General features: G+C 37.6%; 1 protein-coding gene across 1 annotated transcript in view; it reads right to left on the bottom strand.

The window, feature by feature from the left end:
• The window catches only part of AP1S3 (adaptor related protein complex 1 subunit sigma 3), a 75,352-nt gene that overhangs the window by 4,855 nt on the left and 49,372 nt on the right, over positions 1-21,125 (bottom strand). Inside the window, exons 2-4 of the mRNA XM_027873718.1 lie at positions 12,532-12,710; positions 10,190-10,298; positions 998-1,135 (exon numbers count right to left, since the gene is read on the bottom strand). Of these exons, the coding sequence (XP_027729519.1) occupies positions 998-1,135; positions 10,190-10,298; positions 12,532-12,710 (426 nt within the window). The remainder of the gene's footprint in view (positions 1-997; positions 1,136-10,189; positions 10,299-12,531; positions 12,711-21,125) is intronic.

Genomic DNA, 21,125 nt, shown 5'->3' with positions numbered 1-21,125 from the left:
GGAAGGAAGGAAGGAAGGAAGGAAGGAAGGAAGGAAGGAAGGAAGGAAGGAAGGAAGGAAGGAAGGAAGGAAATTTATTACATACTACATGACAGGCACAGTGCTAAGCACTGAGGATACAAATAAAAACACACAAGCAAGACAATCCCTGCCCATGAGAAGCTTACATTCTAATGAGGGAAAACAACAATAAAGGGGAGCTGGAAATAGTGAAGGTGAAGTATATGGCATAGAAATAGCCTGAAGTGCTGTGGGGCCTGGATCTGGGCATAATTAAGGAGCCCAGGATAGTCCAAGGTGCAGAGCCCAAAGTTGTGGTGGGGAGGAGATTGAAATAACAGCCTGGCATAGACATATCTGGGAAGGTACTTAAAAAGGCTCTAGTTGCCTTCAAAAGGAAATCACAGAAGATGGCATCACCTTCTGGCCACTTTTGCCTTGATATTGTGAAATGTCAGGAACTTGAACATTTCCCATCATGCTTCTGAAATCAGTTTCACTATAATCCACCTGAATCATTGTGGAGTCAGTGTTAGGAGCAGAAACTGAAGCTTGGGTGTAGATTCCTGTTTATTTATACCTTGGTACTTAAGCCACTCTGCTCTCCATTTATTTATGAAAATAGGAACAATCATACAGGCTCTCTCCGGGAGGTGTTGAAAATTTTTAATTAAAATAATAAACTCCACCTTTAATAATAAAGCTCTAATACCTCTGGACAAACGGCATAGTGATTTATGATAACTCTCCTTCCCCAAGGCAGAAGACATTTTTCCAAGATTAATTTTTCAAGCTGTAAAAATAGGTTTTATTAAAAATAGCACCAAAGAATTGCTACCTTTGACAGCATTTTCCTCTGGTTTACAGGCACTCCTTATTCACAAACAAAAGCCTATCATTAAACAACAGGCCCTGAGATAATTAAGCCTCTTTCCTCTTTTCCCCAGCCCTCCTTCAACATGAGGAAACTCCCTCATGTTTCTATGCCTTTACATACCTCCTGTAACATATCAGAGTCTTCTATGGCCTTGACAACAGTTTTCTTTGAGGTTTCCTGGATTTCTCCACCAATTATAAACTCATCAAGGATAAAATATGCCTTTTCAAAATTAAATATAATGTCCAGCTCACAGACCTGGTGGTAGGATGAAAACAAACATAAGACAAACCTGCAGTAGCATTATCAACACTCACGGGCCAGCATCCGTCCAAATACCAAACCTATGCAATGGATGCACCCTTGTGGTAGACTAAGGTTACAAAATAATACAGCATCACAGGAACAGACAAATGCAGGGCTTCAGCCTTTCAGGCCTTGGATGGATGACCAAAAAAAAAAATTTTCTACAGCAGCTCACCATTTAGGGGTTATGTTACTCCTTTGCATTCTCTCAGGAAATTACAGAATTATACAGGTTGGGGAAAGATCTGAAGGCTTTGTCCTCTCAGATATCCTCCTGACAAGATACAAACTGCCACTGAAACCATTTCCGATACATTTACAGAATTTTTTTGATCAAAAAAATGTCATTTGTCCTCTGGGAATCAACTTGTCTCAACTTATTTCTTAGATTGATATTTCCTGCTGTCCTGTCTCAAGATTTAGACCCCAGAGGCTATGTAGTCCACATTTTACAGATAAGGAGACTGAGGGCATAGGAAGATTAGGTGATTTGCCCAAGGTCAAACAGGTAAATAAAAAGAATCATGGTTTTCTCTCAGAAGTAGGTCATTGCCATATTATTAATCTTTTCTTATGTTCTCTAATGGGTTGAAGCAAACTTAGATTCATTTGGAAAGGCTGATATAATTCCTTGCTAAATTATAGCAGTGGCAGGTAGGGTCATTTCCTATAACATCAATTCTTCTCATTTAAAATTCTATCAGACATAAAATTTTCACAGGCATCAGGCAGCTAAGCCCGCATAAGTGAAACAAAATCTACACAGTAACAGCAAATAAATGGCTCCCAGGAAAAATGGTTTCCTGGTTCCTAAAGCATATCAAGTTGCATTCTGGATACAGATATTTCAGCAAATGGCTCAATATTTTAAAGATTTGAGTCCATAAACTTACAGGCTCCAAGAGGAAATTGTTTTTCGTTGACAGATTCAATTGAATCAAAGAGCATCTAAAAAAAATAAACAGAAGGCCATGACAACAAACAGCCATTTCAGCAAAACTTGGTGGCTGGCATTATTGCCTCTTTATTCTTCACTGACAGGAGGAGGCTTGTGTAATGTGCAGGGACTCTCTGCCGGCCCACAAATATTTAAAATATTCTTCCTATCCGTGATCCCCACAACAATAGGGAAAAGAATGTTCCATAAATATAATGTTGATAGAGGCTCAAGAGGAATATAAGGACCCATTATTTCACTACTGGAAATTTATTTTCAGTGTTACTTTGGGGTTGTTCTTCTTTCCTTCTTTCTTTCTTTTTTGTCTTGACCAGTTTTTCTTCAGCCTAGGGAATCCTTGTATAGAAAATCCTTTCCCTTGACATAGATTAGCAACAGCAGATTAAGTGACTTGCCCATGGTCACACAACTAGTATGTTCTGAGAGGCAGGAATTAGACTCAGCTATGCCTTTTTCCAAGGCTGACCCTCTATCCACTAAGCCGCCTCATTGATTAGCCAACAATAGGTCCCAGGCCAAGCCCTACTTGGTCATTGCTTGGGCCTAGATGGGCTCAGAATGAATGTAAATAGCAATTCTGTTTTGGCCAGAAACCTGAAGGTCTTCCCCTTCCAAATCTACTTTTTTTTCTTTTTTCAGAGAGGCCATTTTTTGCCTCATTTCTTATTTAGCCTTAATCATTGAATGGGCATTGCCTCAGTCACACTGAGACCTGTTAAAGATTTTAGCTTGCAAAGGCCAAGGTCTCCCACTGCATCTCCGGTTCTCCTGGTCTATATCTTTGCCACTGGACCAGACGACTCCAGAGGAGAAAATAAGGCTGGTAACTTTACACAGCCCTCCCTCGCTTAAATCCAATTCACTTGCATGTCACAGCATCACTTCCCTGATGCCACGATCCTCTTCAAGAAAGACAAACGGCAGCAGCAAGGCCACCTGCTTGTCACTAAGCATTACTATTTTAATGATACCTCCTATTTCCATAGCATTTTTCCATTTACCAAGTGCTTTTTAAATGGAAGTACTATTTTGAACCCACAAGATTAAGTGGGGCTTCAATACCTTAATTCTAAGGCTCCTTGTTTCATTATCATCAGCTAGATGAATCATCAATCAGGATTCTATATTTAGAGCTGAGGGAGGGAACTTAAAAGGTCATCTAGTCCCACATTTTATAGATGAGGAAACTGGGGCCCAGAGAGAAGTGGTTTGCCTAAGATCGCACAGGTAGTAAACAACAGAATCAAGCCTAGAAGTTAGGTCCTCTGAATCCAAATCCCGTTTTTTCAGCTCCTATGTAGTACCTTTCATTTGCCTCGTGACTACTGCAGTGCAGCGCTCTGACACAGCAGCACGGTAGACAGTGGCAGGGCTGGGGTCTCTAAACAGACTCCAGGATGAAGTGAGTCAGATAGGAATAAGAAACACAGAGCTATCTATCAGATGTCAGGGCACAGAGAAGGGAAGTAACACAGGGAGCTAAGATAAAAGTCAAACAGCCCCAGCACAGTATATAAACCGCTCCTGGGTAGGGACCATTTCTTATTTATCTTGATATCTCTAACTGCTGATTCACACTGACTGTGGGACCCCCCAGACAGTCAGGTCACTCAGCTTCTCAATGCCCCAGGCAAGTCTCGAGACTGTAAATTGCCTAACAGTTACTTGGCTGCATTATCACAGGGCTGTCCTTAAACCAAAAACATCACAGGTCCATAGCACAAACACAAATAAAAATTCAAACCCTTTCTCCGAACTCAGGATATCCTGAACACTGTTGTTGTGGTTGTTGTTCAACCACTTCGGTTGTGTCTGACTCTTCAAGACCACATTAGGAATTTTCTTGGCAAAGATACTAGAATGGTTTGCCATTTCCTTCTCTGGCTCATTTTACAGATGAGGAAACTGAGGCAAACAGGGTTAAGTGATTTGCCTAGGTCAAACAGCTCGTAAATGTCTGAGGCCAGATTTGAACTCAGGAAGAGGAGTCTTCCTGATTCTAAGTCCAAGGTTCTATCCACTATGCCACCACATCTGTTGAATGGATTAATGAGCTCAGTTCATCAGTCAAAGCCTCTAAGAATCTAAAACCAAGGCAGATAACACTGAGAGTTAAGAAATTTACAGTCACTAGAGGTCAAAATAGCTGAAAAATAAAGATGGGCAAGATGAGGACAGAACCACCATGGTGTAGAGGGAAGAGCTCCAGACGTGCAGCTAGATGATCTGAGTTGGAATTCTGGCGCTGCCCCTTAGGACTTAAAAGCAATCATTCTAACCTTACTCGGCTTTGGATTCTTCACGTGGAAAATGGGAGGCTGAGTAAGACGTAAGACGAGATGTGTTCTAGGGTCCCTTTCATCAAATAGTATATAATAGGAAAAGTTCAAGGTATAAAACCAATACTACGGTAGTCAAACACAACAGTAATATGATAGAATTGGACCTAGAAGGTAAAACCCCAAAATATTTTTGAACGCTCATATGCATAATCTAAAAGTGGATACTAAAACCCCAGTCTTATGGGAACATATAGGATCAGAGAAGTAGAACTGATGGAACATCACAGAACATCTAATCCAATCTTCTAAATTTTACAAGTGAGGCAACTGTGGCCCAGGAAGATCAATTTGACTTGCCACGGGAATACAGTACTAAGCCGGACAACTGAGATTCAAATCCAGGTGCTCGAGCTCTGTTTCTAGCCTTCTTTCCTGTTCTGAGACTTCCACTTTCTTTCTGTTTTTTTCTGTTTGTTTGTTTGTTTGTTTGTTTTTGTTTTTGGTGAGGCGATTGGGGTTAAGTGACTTGCCCAGAGTCACACAGCTAGCAAGTGTTATGTGTCTGAGACTGCATTTGAGCTCAGGTCCTCCTGACTCCAGGGCCAATGCTCTATCCACTGCACCACCTAGCTGCCCCTTGACCTCCACTTTAACCTCTACAAAAAGGGGGCTAGTACTTACTACTTGGTAAAAGATGGAATCGTTTAATTGTTTATAGAATTACTTAGAATTTTAACATTCTATAAAGGAGACAGAATTTACATAATGAGCAAGATTTTTTTTCCCCAGTCAGAGAAAGGCGCTGATTTTTTACCCCTTATTAATACTTAATAATTTAATCTTCTTAATAGATATCTGGGGTTCTTTAAAGTCCCAACAGCTTCTGCAAAATTCTTTCTTGGGGGCAAGGAGGAAATGTTTCAAAGGAAACCTACAAAGAAAAAGCCTACAGAAAGAAATTTATTTTTACTGACACAGAGCAATGTTGAGAAATGCCAGAAGCCTTTACTTATCATCAACAATATTAATGAACATCTTAGGGTCATAAGCCATCAAACTAAGCAGTTTTAGATCATGCCTTAATCACCAATACACTGTTATCACACTGAATTCTGGTTCAACAAAACAAAGAAAAGGAGAAAAGGAAAAAAAAGTGCTAAAATTCTTTCAAGATAAAATGGAAGATTAAATCAAGAGAAGAGTTCACTATTCTCTGACCCTTCTAGCGCTTTCACATTCATTACTGATAAAAAGAGTGAGGCAGGTTGTCTTGAGAACCAGCATACTGTCTTGAGGACTCTGACTCAAATTTTTCCAGATAAGCTGAGACCAAAAGTCAATTCTAGTTCACATTTAGCACAGCTAGGTCAATTTGGGACAAAGTAATATGACAAAACAAAGTAGAGGACAGATGACAACTTTTTAACTTTCTCCAATTTTTCAGTATTCTATACTTCAGCAAGCTAGACTGCTTTTTTCACCTGTCTAATGCATATATCATTTCATATTATCTATATTACAATACTATACAATAAATATTTATTAAGCGTCTACTATGTAACTACTACAGTGGGGATATAAATAAGAAAGACAGTCCCTGTTTTCATGGAACTTACAATCTAATAGAGAAAAGATAATACACAAAAGAAAATTGAAAGCTAGGGTGGGTGGGACAGTGCAAGAGAGTGCCCAGTGATGGGGCAAGGTTATAGTGGAGTCAAAACCAATCAGTGCAGCTGGAGGGAAATAAAGAGCTGACTGAGCTGCTGAACCCTCTTTAAAAGGAGGCCTTGAGAGGAGTTGTTTTTGTTGTTGTTTTCACCTCCAGCCTCTAATCGAAGGGACAGAGGTAAGTAAGGATACTGATGAGATGTGAGTACCAAAGCCGAAGCAATCTCAATCCCCCTTGGAGGGGGAATGATGATACCAAGGAGTATAGCTAGCTGGTAGGAAATTAATCTGTTTTGAAACTTTACCCTCCTACTAGACTATAAGCTCCATGAGGGCAGGGACTGAGTCCAGTTAAAATCAAGTAAACTTTGCTGAAACATTTGGAGTTCTTCTTTAAGGAAAGTGCTGAGAATTATAAATGAAGCCTCTAGGGTGTGAAGTTTGTCTTAGCTGAACTTTGTTACTTCACCTAGCATCTAGCAGTAGTCTACATACAAGCAAGCATTTAATAAGTGTCTGATAAATACAGCAATAAATGAATTGTTGACCAAAGATGGGGTTGAAAAGAATAGCTGGGAGTGGGACCAGGAAAAGTTTTAAACAATGTAGTCTTAAAATAACACTGTTAAATCTATATACATAAAATGCCTATGGGCCTGTCAGAGAAAATATCAAAATGTTATTTGAGGAGTAAGGGGAAGAGAAATGGCATAAAGTTAACCTCCCTAAGTAGAGAACTTAATAGATATTTTCCTTGTTAGGAAAGCCAAGGAAAAATGTCTTGGTGAGTTATATTTCAAATTCTGGAGTGGGAGCTCTTAACCATTTGTGTGTCATGAATCCCTTTGCGACAGTCTTGCAAGGTCTATGGATTCCTTCTCAGAATAATATTTCTGAGAACATAAGGTTTATTCAAATGCAAGATACACAGGACTATGAAGGAAACCAATTATATTGAAATATAGTTATCAAAATAATTTAAAAAATAAGTTCACTAATTTCACATTAATATACCCTATCCTAGAGCCTCCATTTGTAATTCTCAATTCCCTGATGAACTGCACTTTTTTTGAAATTTTTGCTTGAGTATGTTTCAATTAGACTCAACATAAAAAATAATGATGATGCAGATGCATTAGTATTTTAATTGTAAAAACAGGTAAGACTTTTGTGTGGGAAGAGGGGTAAAGAATTTTAAAGTAAATATTTTGATTCTTAAGATAGTTCCTGATTAAATTCTTATTTTTTTAAAAAGTACTTTATTTAGTGTCTGGCCACAGACACTTACTAGCTGTGTGACCCTGCACAAGTCACATAACCCTTTTGGCATCAGTTTCCTCATCTGTAAAATGAGCTGGAAAAGGAAATGGCAAACCATTCCAGTATATTTGCCAAGAAAACTCCAAATGGGGTCACAGAATGTTGGACATGACTGAAATGACCAAACAACAATAAACTTTATTTAGAAGTTATGCGCATCAACATCTGTAAGATTTTTTGAAAAAAAAAAAAGTTAACTGAGATAACTATTCAATTACCCTATGGTTAGCAATATCAAGCAAAGTATAAAATGGGGAGAGGGATATTTACAAAGGTGTTCGCCACAGCTATGAAGGAAAGTCTAGCTTTCTGGGGTCTTCTACTTTGAGACAACATGGAGCTGACTGCATCAAGCTCCAGAATATTGCAGAGTCCGCTAAATGAGATCTATGCACGTGCGCACACACCCACACACACACACACAACTGGCCTAGCTATCCACAATGAAAAAAACCAAGTGGAGTAAAATTATCTATTGTTCAGACTATGAAATGAGATTTTTATGGACAGCCTACAGACTTAGTCTATTAGTCTCAATCTATTTTGGTCTATACTTTGGACAGCGAAGATGGAGAATAAAGTGGGGCCAGTACTGAATAGGAGGGAAAGGGTAGGACGAACTTTTTGGAAACAACAGAGCTTTTAATGATCCCAATGTCCTATTGAAAACAAAGCCCATCTTTTCAACATCAATATTTATTCAGTGAGGCTTGCAAATCAATGGAAAAGGCAATGGAGGAATGCATGGTGGGCATAAAGATCCTCAAAATATTACTCAAAAAGAATTATAAGGGATAACATGCATATAGGATATCATATAAGAAATGTATGACTGGAAAAGGAGATGGGCTGGTCATATTGCGACAATGAGTGATAACTGATGGAAAGACCAGTGGTAGCCACCAATGTCAAGAGAGATAGAGAACTACTCTCAACACCCTGGATGGCCCTCCCATGGAGGACATATTGGTGAACATTAAGAAGCACACTACAGGATGAGAACTTATAGATGGATTGCTCTCCACACCACTGGAGGGAGGACCCACATCAATGAGCTCACAGAACTGTTTTGAGGATCAAATGAAATAATGCATGTCAAGAACTATATAAATGTGAGCTATTATTATTTATAGTCAACAAAGAGTAAGCACAGTTGAATCTTATGACATCTTCATTTTTCAGTCAGATGTGGTTTACGTTGTGGTACCATATCAGTATTATGAAGACAGACAACAAAGGCAGGACAGCTGCAACCACTGTTTTAGTGACATTTGGGGAGGACTGAGAGATAGCCAAAGTCTGTGAGCACAAAGGGAATGGGAGAAGGGAGGGATATATTTAATGGATATGAAATCCTCTCTTTCCAAGAGATGATAGAACCTATTTATGTTACACTACAAGCTTTTCCCTCATAACTTTTAACTAGAGCTACAAGGGCCAAATCAATGAAATTATGTAAATGGAAGTTTGTCCTACATTACTCCCCAATCCTCCAAAAGTCACAAAAGAAGAAGAGTAGGGAATATCAAGTTTACCTCATATCAGATAGGGAAATAATTATGTATGATCTATGACTCTGAACAAGCTATAATATTTTAGAGTTAGCCTTTCATCATACAGCATTATTTTTGAGGGTTTTTTTTTAAAGTATTGTTAAGTTCAGGCATAACATATGAGACAATGCATAGTCTACAAGTTACAAAAGTGTGTGAAAATCTGGGTCTATAATCTGGGTCTATTATCACTAACCACAGTGGTAGTTAAGTCTATAAACATTTCTTAAGCTCCTACTATGTGCCAGGCACAGATAACAGCAGCTTAAAATAGTAGACTCAGAAACAGGAAAAAACAAATAATGATATTTTCTTTTCAAGTGTTTCTAGTAATAAATATATGGTCTTGCTTTGTGGTTGACATTAAGTAGATAATCTTTATTTGTATAGCACTTTCTTTTGACAAACAGATATATAGAGATTGTATGACTACTTTCCACCACTAAACTGAAGTTTGTGCTATGGTTACTATCAATCAAATAATAACAGCACCTACTTTCTAGGATTGTTTTAAGGAGCAAATGAGATAATAATTGTAAAGTGCATAGTACAGTGCCCGGAACATAGTAAGTGCTGTATAAATGTTAGCTATCATTATGATGATGGGAACTGATTGGATATTTGCAGTGAGAATGAGGGGTTGAGAAAAACACTGAGGTTATAAATGTGGGTAACTAAGAAGTTGATAATGCCCTTGATAGCAATAGGGAAGTTAGGAAGAGAAATGGATTTAGGGAGAAAATATCAGTTCCAAAATATTTATACTACTTGTGCAGGGGCAGTTAGGTGGTGGCATAGTGCACAGATCACCTGGCCTGGAGGCAGGAAAACCCATTTTCCTGAGTTCAAATCTGGCCTCTGACACTTACTAGCTGTGTGACCCTGGGCATGTCATTTACCCTGTTTTTCTCAGTTTCCTCATCTGTAAAATGTGCTGGAGGAGGAAATGGCAAAGCACTCTAGTATAACTACCAAGAAAACTCCAAATGGGGTCACAAAGAGTCAGACAGACTGAACAACAACCTGTCCATAATATCATGAAGGCAGTGAAGTCTTAAGGTATGGGCTTAAACATAAGTTAGAATATATGACCCCTGGATTTGTTTGACATTTTCATGTACAGACTCAAAGATGAGGAAATAATGACAAAAATGAAAGGGGGAGGTAAATTTTGCTTGAAAGATTCTGCTAACTTTCATGCATATAGCAAAGTAAAACTTACGTTTCCAAAATACTTGTCTAGTAATTCCACGTAACGATGTACAATCTCTAGCGTCAACAATTCATTGTCCTGATTTTCTACTGCACAACAAAAATATAAGCTAGCATATCTAGAATAGAGAGAGAAAGAAAATTAAAATTCATTGAAATACTGAACAACTTGGAGATATTTCCTCCCAATAAAATTTAGAAGGTCACATATTTTACTTCCTTTCCAAAGAACCTTTCCCTCATAATCAAAGAACTGTTTATTTGCCAACTGCCCTTTCGTTACCTAGATACAGCAAAATATGAATCATGTAGCTAGATGTCATAGTGGATACAATACTTAAGGTCAAATCCTGGCTGGACCACTCAATAGTTGTGACCCTGGCGGATCATCTGACTCCTCTTGGCCTCCCTTCCTCATCTCTAAAATGAGGAGGTTATATTTCAGGGTGGGGAACCTGTAGCCTCGAGGTCACAGGTTCCCCACCCCTGTATCAGATGGTCTCTAACATTCTATCATAATGTTGAAATGTTAACCTTCAGACTGAGCACTGTTTCCACTGGTAACAAATGAGTGTGTTTCTATTTTCCACAGCTGTATCTATCATGAACAGCCCAAAGTTACCCCAAAGGGTAAGCTAGCTAAATAGAGCAAGTCTCCCACTGGAAAACATTTCTTTGGGCATACTTTTCTGCTCCAGGAACTTAAGGCTACAATACACTCGAATTCATTTTGCAATAAAACTGCTGAACATAACGTGGTTCTTGCAATACATAACCTGAGCTTAACCTTTCCAAGCCCCATATGTCTTATCTGTAAAAATAAAGACGTCCATCTTAGAAAAGCTGTAAGGTCCCACCCAGCATCAATATTCTAGGGTTGTTCTACTAGCTTGGCTCACAGAATGTAAGAATCTATTAGAGCTAATGGGAGTGGCTTATTATGCTCTTTGGGAACTATAGATAAGTACTATGCTACTTTTTACTGGTTAACAGGGTAGAAAACAGAAAAGGGAATGTGATTTATTCTTTTATTTTTTTTTCCCTAAAAATGAGTCTCTGAACCTAAATTCAAATCTGGCCTCAGACATTTACTAGCTGTGCGACCCTCGGCATGTCACTTAACCTGTGTTTGCCTCAGTTTCCTCATCTGTGAAGTGGGGATAATAATAGCACCTACCTCCCAGGGTTGTTGTGAAGATCAAATTAAATTATTAATAGTATAGCACTTTGCAGGGTACACAAAAGATGCTCTATAAGTGTTAGCTATTGTTGTTATTAAAAGAATGACAGAAGCAAAAAAAAAAAAAAAAGAATGAGTCTCTGCAGAAGAACTGATGGACTACAAACCTGACAATAAGGCAGCTATGAAAAGCCAAATTCTGGGGCAGTGAGGTGGCACAGTGGATAGAGCACTGGCCCTGAAGCCAGGAGGACCTGAGTTCAAATCCAGCCTCAGACCAAACACTTGACACTTAATAGTTGTGTGACCCTGGGCAAGTCACTTAACCCCAACTGCCTAATAATTAAAAAAAATTTTTTTTAAGCTTTTAAAAAAAAAAGTCAAATTCTGTTTGGCAACGGTTTTAAAAATGGGCAAAAAGTTGCAAAGGGACACATTTTGCTTAGAGATAAGGGAAGCCTTCCTAACAATGAGAGCTTTCCCCAAAGTGGAATGGGCTGCATTGGTAGATAATGGGTTATCCAGGTCTTCCAGCAAAGGCTAGATGGCCACTTGTTGAATCACTATGTTCCAGTGCCAATTTGTGTTCAGGTGCTGACCTCTAAATTCCTTTATTGCTCTCTGAGATTTTGGAATTCTTTTAGGTTCAGGTTTTTCAGCTGGTAGACCTCAGCTGACATCTAAATCATTAAATATTTGTTCTCCTGCTGAGTTAACTCTTATCACCCACTCCATCTCCCCTCAACCATCTCAGGTATCCTAACCCCTTTAATTTTAGATTTTTTCAAGGTTATTTGCAACAATTGGAGCATCATTCCTTCTTAAGGCAGAAGAAAGGTCTATATTAGTAAAAGGGAAACAGCAAATTAGAGATGTAGGTTTGAACCTTTGCTCTCTCTGCCACTTCCGAGCTGTGTTATCAGGAGCAAGTTAACTTCTCTGGTCCTCATTTTCCTTACCTGTAAGATGTGGGGAACAAACTAAATGATCTTTAGCACACCTTCTAACTCTAAATTCTATAACTCTATTCACGGCTTGACTATTTGACTCCTGTTTTACAATGCCTGGGACAAAAAGTAGGACTGGTTTGGAAAACTGAGTAATTTTCAAGTTTAGAACAAATCTCTAAAATCATGCCCCAAACCCAAAAGTTCTCATCAAGTTACTCACACCTTTTATAAACAAGTTTTAGATCTTTCCAGTCAACAAAACTGCTAGTCCTTTGACCACGAGACAGAATCATCTGTACAATTTCTCGGGTGATCTTTTTTCTCTCTTTATCAGGGAGTGTGGTATACCATTTCTGCAGCCTTAATTTCCCTTGTCGACTGAACAGCAATATGAAATGGATCTAGAAAAAATAAAACACAGGAGTAATGGCCAAAATCTCAACAGCAGCCAAACTATAGAAAGCAGAAATTCTTGAAATTCTTCCGGTAGTCAAAAGACTGAGGAAAAAATAATATTTGCCAGCATGTGTATAATCTGGTCTGTCAACAATACAGCATAGCACTCACTTCAAATCACAGTATTTTATATACAAAAAAAAATTTCAAGGTGTTTATTCATGGCAAGGGTGGCCAACATTTGTTTGTTTCCTGCTGAGAGCCCCCATGAGGGGAAACAAGTTACAAATAAAAAGCACTTCCCTTTTGGCATGTTTTCAAGAGAGAAATACAAAATGTTCAACTCATTTTTTAAAATTAAGAGTATAAAATTTAATTCAGTAAGTAAAAGAAAAAGTATGCTTCAGTTTCATATCTTGAGAGCAATAAGAAGGTAGGATGAGAAGAGAGGTATAGAGAAAAGAAGAGGAAAAACGGTACAGAAGAAATCAAATATAAAGAGAAGAGAGGAGGAAAAAGGCCCCATGTGTTAGTTGAAGGTAATATCATACTCTTTATTTGGGTTGTAAGAATCAAGGTCAGTTATCATATTATCTAATTTGACTTGTTTATCTTAAAAAGTAATTTTAAAATAAAAGAAGTAGAAATGAAAAATAACAGAAAATAAAAAATATTTTTTCAAGTTAGCTTTAAAATATGGTGGTTTATTTGAAAAATAGGTTTTTTTATGAGTTCTCTTTCCCTATTTCTGAGGGATTTTTAAAAGACTATATAGATTTGCTTCTGAAAATGGGTTCTTATCCTTTTTTGTGTTGTGATCTCTTTGGCAGTCGGGTAAAGAAGGCTTCTTAGAATAATATTTATTGCCTACATTTATAATTGAAAGAAATTTCAGTTACTGAAAATAAATATGTAATTTTTTTTTCCTATTCAAGTTCACAGGCCAGTTAGGTGGCTCAGTAGATAGAATGCCAGGCCTGGAGTCAGGAAGACTTCATGAGTTCCAGTGCAAGTTCAGACACTTACTAGCTGTATGACCCTGTGCCAAGTCACTTAAATCTGTTTGTCTCAGTTTCCCCATCTGTAAAATGAGTTAGAGAAGGAAATGGCAAACCACTCCAGTATCTTTGCCAAGAAAACCCCAAATGGGGTCAGGAAGAGTCAGACACAACTAAAACGAATCAACAACAAATCCAAGTTCACAGACTACCTGACATCTAACCACGGACCCCAATTAAAACCTCTGCCTTTAGAACCTAAAGGTGTGATCAATTTAGGAGTTATAGCCTGCAGGTCCATTTGACTTCCAAAAGTGATCAATTATTTTTTGAGACTAAAGTTACTTCAATCAATAATATCACAGGATCATGGAAATGGAAGGGACCTTAGAAAGTATCTGGTTCAACAACTTCATTTTACAAATATGGAAAATGAGACATAGGTAAGTTAAGGGACATGCATGACAAAACATTGGGTAGGAAATGAGAAAGCTGGGATTTGAACTCAAGTCCTTTGATTCTCAATCAAGAATTCTTTTCACTTTACTACCAATGTTCCCCCCAAGATTGAAGGTGACATTTGAAACCAGAATTTATTTCATTGTTATTGTTTTCCTTAAAACCAAAGTCATTCTTATTGGATCCTAACCATATAGAGTGGGAACTCCAAAGAACTCACTGAAAAAGCTTGTTGGGAATAAAATGAGTTAGACTCCATTCATATTTCTTCAGTTACTCTTATGAAACCTTCAGAAGCTTATAAACATGATAGGATAGTTACCAAAGTCCAACAGGCCCAGACGAAATTTAAATAGTAGTAGCAGCTTAAGAGGGTACTCGACCCAAACAAAAGTTTTTGAAATGTTCTCTACTTCATAGAATATATTTACCTTACTGGTCTGCAAAAATACCTTATTTTTATCCAAAATCTGCTTTGTATAAAACCTAAGTGCTATTTTTATTATAGATCTCTTAGCATATATGATGGGAAAATTTGGAAGAAAGCAAAGAGTTACATGAATTTTAATATCATAATTTTATGTAATTATTTAGGGCACCTAGGTGGTGCAGTGAATAGAATGCCAGGTCTGGAGTCAGGAAGACCTGAGTTCAAATCTGGCCTCAGACACTTACTAGTTGTATGAACCTGGACAAGTCACTTGACCCTGTTTGCCTCATCTATTTCCTCATCTGTAAAATGAACTGAACAAGGAAATGGCAAACCACTACAGTATCTTTGCCAAGAAAACCCTCAAATGGGGTCATGAAGAATCAGACATGACTGAAATGACTGAACAATAAAAATGTAATTATTTTTATTGTACACTACCTTTTCCCTCCATCGATATGGTATAATGCATAGAGCACTGAACTACAACACAAAGTCAAATCCTGCCTCAGTCTCTTCACCTATAAAATGAAGGAGTTGTTCTTAATGACCTTTGAGACCCTGCCAGCTCTAAATTTATTATCCTAGGGGTGTGGCCTTCTTTCAAGTTAGTAAAGAAAATAAAAATCTGTATATTGTTTATCAAAGGACTTAAAGAGGATTCATTAGTTTAAGGGAAGTGACTACAAACATAGGCTTTCTTCCACATGATCATCTGCTGGAAGGAATCACAGAATTTATCTATAACAAGATTACATTTTGGCAACAAATTCTTGGGTTTCACTTGTATTTTGATTAAAATTTTTTAATCTAACTGAATTTTCATTTACTCAGAAATAGTTTGCTGTCATCACCTGTAAAATGAAAAAGCTTATTATCAGAAAAAATAAAACTTTAGGGAAATTCTGAGTGAAATATAATTGGGAAAAGTATTGTTCTATAGGAAATGTTTCTACCATGACATTGGCTTCAAGGTCTGGCAGAAATGTCTGGAAATGGCAAGATATTGAAGATGGAAAGTTACATTCATTCATTCTCTAGTTTTAGAGGTTTTGAAAATTTTGTGTCTTGGACCCCTTTGGCAGTAAAGTGGAACCCTTCTGAGAAAATGTTTTAAAATACATAAAATAGGATTACAAAGAAAACCTATCATATTAAAATATAGTTACCCAACTATTTCTTTTTAAAGTTCACAAAACTCACATTAGGAAGAACCCCAGCTCTAAAAAGAGCATAAAAGGTCAGCAAGGCATCCATTTTGTAAAAATTGGAAATAAAGATAGCACTACCCTGGCGATAAAGGGAAATAAAATCATTGTCCAGCTTTCCTATCGAATATTGGCTTGATTTTGGACAAATCATTTCATCTCTAGGCTGTGGGTCCTTATTTGTAAAACGAGGGGGTCAGACTAGTTACTCTATAAGAATGTTTTGCTCAAAAGTCCAAGATCGTAAAACAAAGCTGTACGTTTCGCTCATCTTCCTTCCATTCTATTGATCACATTTATGATATGCAAGGAAGGGAAAAAGGAATTAATGTCATCTATTTAGAACCTGACAATTTTTTACTCTTTTAAAGGCTGGTCAGGTTTGCACCATAAAAACAGATCCTACAATGTCGGTTAGCAGCCAATCTCGTTTTATTGGTTGGAAATCTTCCCCATTGCTTACCTAAATCTCTCATGATGCAGTTTAAGCCAATTTCCCAGGGTTTTGTCCCCAGGCAATACGGAAAATAATTTTTCACTCATCTTGGTATAACTCGCCCTTCAAATACCCAAAGACAGTGACATGAATGAGTCTGCCCTCAATTTTCTCCACCAGATGAAATCATACCAGTTCTTGTGACCTCACCTCATGGTGGCTCTTCTATGGACCTCTGCAAACCTTTGGTGCTTTTTTTTATATTGTGTAATAAGAAGCAAACCACTTTTAACTAATTTTAACACATGGCAGGGTACATCAACAGAAATGTTTATCCAAACCAAAATGCATTCAAAAAGAAAGAATGATTAGAAAGCACAGGCACATACATACCAGCTGTAAATCACAAGGGGAAGAAAAAAGAAAGATTTGTTCCATATTGAAATTTGCTTGCCATTTATATTACAGATTACATTGCTACAAAATGGAATTCTGGGTATGAAGTCTGATCCAGAAGGAAGAAATAAAGGTGAACTCTGTTGAAATCTGTTAATTCTGGGGCACCTAGGTAGGACAGTGGAAAGAGCACTGGCCCTGGAGTCAGGAGGACCTGAGTTCAAAGCCAGCCTCAGATACTTGACACTTACTAGCTGTGTGACCCTGGGCAAGTCACTTAACCCCATTGCCTAGCCAAAAAAAAAAAAAACTATTAATCCTTCAGACAATTAAAATACTGCTTACTCAACTGAAAGACCATTTGTAAAATGGACCCTAGTGATCTGAAAACATTAAGAGACCTCCATATTCATCAATTCTGTCAGGGAATACTATGAAATCTCATATACAGACTCACATTCCACTCTGATAATTTAGCTGGAGAGAGAAATCATTTTTTAAATATATTTTAAATTTATTTTGTTAAATATTTCTCAATTACATGCAAAAAAAATTAACATTCATTTTTTAAAAATTTGAGCTCCAAATTCTTTCCCTCTGCCCCACCTCATCCCCCATCCCAGCCCTTGAGAAGGCAAGCAATATAATATCAATTGTACATGTGAAATCATGTAAAACATATTTCCATATTAGTTGCAATAGAAAACATACACAAAAAAAAGGGAAGAAAAAAAAGAAAGGAAGTTTAAAACGTATGCTTCAATCTTCCCTCAGAGTTGATCAGTTCTCTCTCTCAATGGATATGTATTTTTCATCATGGATCTTTTGGAATGATCTTGGATCATTTATCTTGACAGTAGCTAAGTCTTTCACAGCTAATCATTCTTTCAACATTGTTTTTACTGTGTACAATGTTCTCCCGGTTCTACTCACTTCACTGTGCATCAGTTCAAATAAGTCTTCTTACGTTTTCTGAAACCATTATGCACTTCTTATAGTGCAATAGTATTCCATCACAACTTGTTCAGCCATTCCCCAATTGAAGGGCATCCCCTCAATTTCCAATTTCTCTGCCACCACAAATAGAGCTGCTATAAATATTTTTGTATAAATAAGTCCTTTTCCCTTTATTTTGATCTCTTTGAGATACAAACCTAGTAGTGGTATTGCTAGGTCACAAAGTATGAACAATTTTATGCCCTTTGGGCCTGTTTCCAAACTGTTCTCCAGAATGCTTGGACTACTTCACAACTTGGAAAGAGAAATCTTAAATACACAGAATAAAAACAATTGAATAACTATATATAAGAAGAAGAAGAAATATCCTGAGTCCAGGTACTCTCTTTTATAACTCAAGTTGGTGTATTTGAATAAAATACATTTCCAAAACAATCAAAATATCAGCCTCCGCTAAGAATCACAGAATTACAAGATCTCAGAGGTCATCCTGTTCTACCTGTTCTGGAACATAAATCTCTCAAAAGTCATTTTTATCAAACCTTTGCTTTGACATCCTTTCTACCTTTGGAGAGCCTTGGCAAAGATTTCTAAACTAAGGGGTTAGGCTTTAAATATCAAGATATAAAAGGGCTTACCCATGTGGAGTGGCAGACAAGATCATATGAGCTGCCAAACCTGCTCTTGCTGACCAGTTTTCATATGACAGTGACAATATATTCAATATTGTTCAATATCTCAGTCCCCCATCTTGCTGAAGGAAGCCTCTGTGGAGTCTCAAATTTAGGAATTAGCCTCCTGAAGGCCTGCAACAACAGCCCAAAGTCCCTCTTGCTGTCTTTGAAAATCAACTAGCCCGGGGTGGGTAACCAGTCACCAATTTCCCTTGGGTTCTCTTCAGCATGAATAAGCACCTGTCCCAGAATTTGGACCTTATACATCAGGTCCAGTCTCCCTGCTCTGTTCACCACCCTTAACCCCCCACACCTGGTTCTGCTTGACACAGAGAAGAAGCCCTACTAACAATCTACTGTCTTTACTGCACCCTTCCCAATGGTCTTCCAATTGACCTGACTTGTTGCCACCCTCCCTGATTACCTTTGCTGTTGGGAGTATTTCCCTTCAATAAAGGTGGCTTACTTTACTTTCTCTGTTCTATCTTGTGGTGCTCCATCTTTCCTTGTACTGCACCTCAGAATCCTGAATTTCAAATGATATTGAGAGAAACCTCCTCTAGTCCCTTATGCCTCTGCAGGAAAGAAAAGGGAGTATATTTTTCTCAACTCTTCTCCAGGACCAAGCTTGGCAATTACACAGGGCTCAATTTCCCTTTTTGGGGACCCTTCCATTTAGTGGAAGGTGGGAACGGAATAAGCATTTATATAGGGCCAACTATGTACCAGGAACTTCACTATTACAAATAAACATTCTCATGAGTGCATTGTTTTTCTGGTGCAGCTTACTTCATTTTTTCTGTATCAGTCTAAGTTTTTCCCTGTTGCTCGGAATAACTCGTCAATTACTATGGCACAGAAATGTTCCATTGCATTCAGGTACCAAGAGGTATTTAGACATTCCACCAATTCACAGGCAGTGACTTTGTTTCCAAATCTTTGGGTACCCAAATTTTCAGTGATAATTTATTCTTTTTGGCCATGGCAACTCAGTAGACCATTTACTAAGACACTGACAGAAAGATGTTTTGATCAACATTAATGGAAGAAGCACAAAAACTTATAAAGCCACAGCTTTCAGGTCTCTATTGGAATAACCAAATATAATTTTTCCTAGAATTCACTTAATAAGTTTATTTTAAAGTTATAGTTGATTTAACACTTTAAAATGAGGTTAAATTCACACTAATGATAAAAATAAATTTAATTTTTAGAAATTATTCAGAAAATAAATTTCATTAAATCTCCTCACAAGAGGCAACTAATATTCTTATGGGTTACATCACAGCTAGCAAATATCAAGTTCAGCAATGAGACAAAATACTCCTTAGGTCAGTCTAGTTCTGCCCAAATTCATTTTGGTGTATGGCTGAACCAAAATGCCTCTAGAGGAGCCATTACTATTATCAGCAACTTGAAAAAGACACAGGTGAAACTTAGATGATCTGCCATCGTAAGTACCCTCAAGAACAGTATATTAGAATTGTTGTGGCCTTGAGTGTCTCCATTAGTTCTTGGACTAAATTAGACCCTAATCCTGGTTGCACAATAGTAGCCCAGAATCAATATTATTTCTGTGGCCCTCAGGATTAAGTTTTTTTCTAGAACATCAACACTATGGCCACCAATGACAGAAATGAACTTTCAGGAAAGCCACAGGCTAAATCAATACCAACCTGAACACCAAGATGCTAAAATAGAAACTGAGCTAACCTCCAGAACTCAGAAAGTTGAATAGCAATTCAGCAATTTACTGAATTTAACTGCTTTTGACATCAGGACCACAGTGACCTCACCTACGGAAGACTGGACCCAAAAATGGCCTTCATGAATGGGAGTGAGGAGAAGGAATCTATTAACATTTACCTGCCTCCAATCACATCATAGGCACTCTTAGAAAGACATCAACAGCCAAGTTGCCAGCTTCAGGGGACAACAATCTTCCTCAGCACAAGAATAATCAATCATTCATTGAAATACATAAAGATATGTACATGTGTATGCATGTTTTCTATGAGCTAGATGCAGTAGGGGATAAAAGAACATAACCCAGACTCAAGAATCTACATTGAAGTTGATGAAAAAAGACAAACAGAAAAATGTTAAAAGAATTAGACAAGGCAAAAATCTATGAGATCATATGATTAAGCACCAAATGGATGGTACTTGTAAGGGCTTAGGGGCTTTAAGTTCAAAGAGTAGAGGGATTTATGCTAAAGTGCTCAGGAAAGGATTCATGGAGGAATCACAGACTCCTAGAACCCAGAGCTCCTTCAGTCCCATGCCTTCTTTATAGAGATAAAGAATAAAGCCTTACGGAAGTGACTGTTTAAAATGAAAAATTAATTAATTAAAAATTTTTTAAAGAAAGAATAAGGCATAAGATTAAGTGACGTTTCCAACATCACACAGTTCTCTAACAGAGAAGCTTTTATCTCTCCTGGCTTTTGGAAATGGAAGGTAAGCTATGCCTTAAAGGATAGATAGGACTGAAAGAGGCAAAAGGAAAGAAGAGAGAGGGTAAGCTATAAGGAGTGAGCGCACTTTTTTTCGGGCAAGATGTTGGGCTATAATATCCAATGGTAATAACAATAGAATTTTCCAGTAAATGTACTTTCCCAGTATATACTCCAACCTGACTATTCCTTAAGTACATGATTTCAGGTTATTAGTTAAGCACTTTATCAAAGCTTTAAAATAGATATTCTATATATAAAATTTATTTAGAATAAATGATCTATCTTTGATCAAGATAATGTCAATTAGTCTGAACAGAAACTGACAATTTTAAGATATTTTTCCTTTATTTAAAGTGTGTGTGTGTGTGTGTGTGTGTGTGTGTGTGTGTGTGTGTGTGTGTGT

Source organism: Vombatus ursinus, unplaced genomic scaffold, assembly GCF_900497805.2.
Source record: "Vombatus ursinus unplaced genomic scaffold, bare-nosed wombat genome assembly UNPS02014802.1, whole genome shotgun sequence".
Taxonomy (NCBI): Eukaryota; Metazoa; Chordata; class Mammalia; order Diprotodontia; family Vombatidae; genus Vombatus; species Vombatus ursinus.
This window is presented reverse-complemented; position numbering and strand designations above follow the sequence as displayed.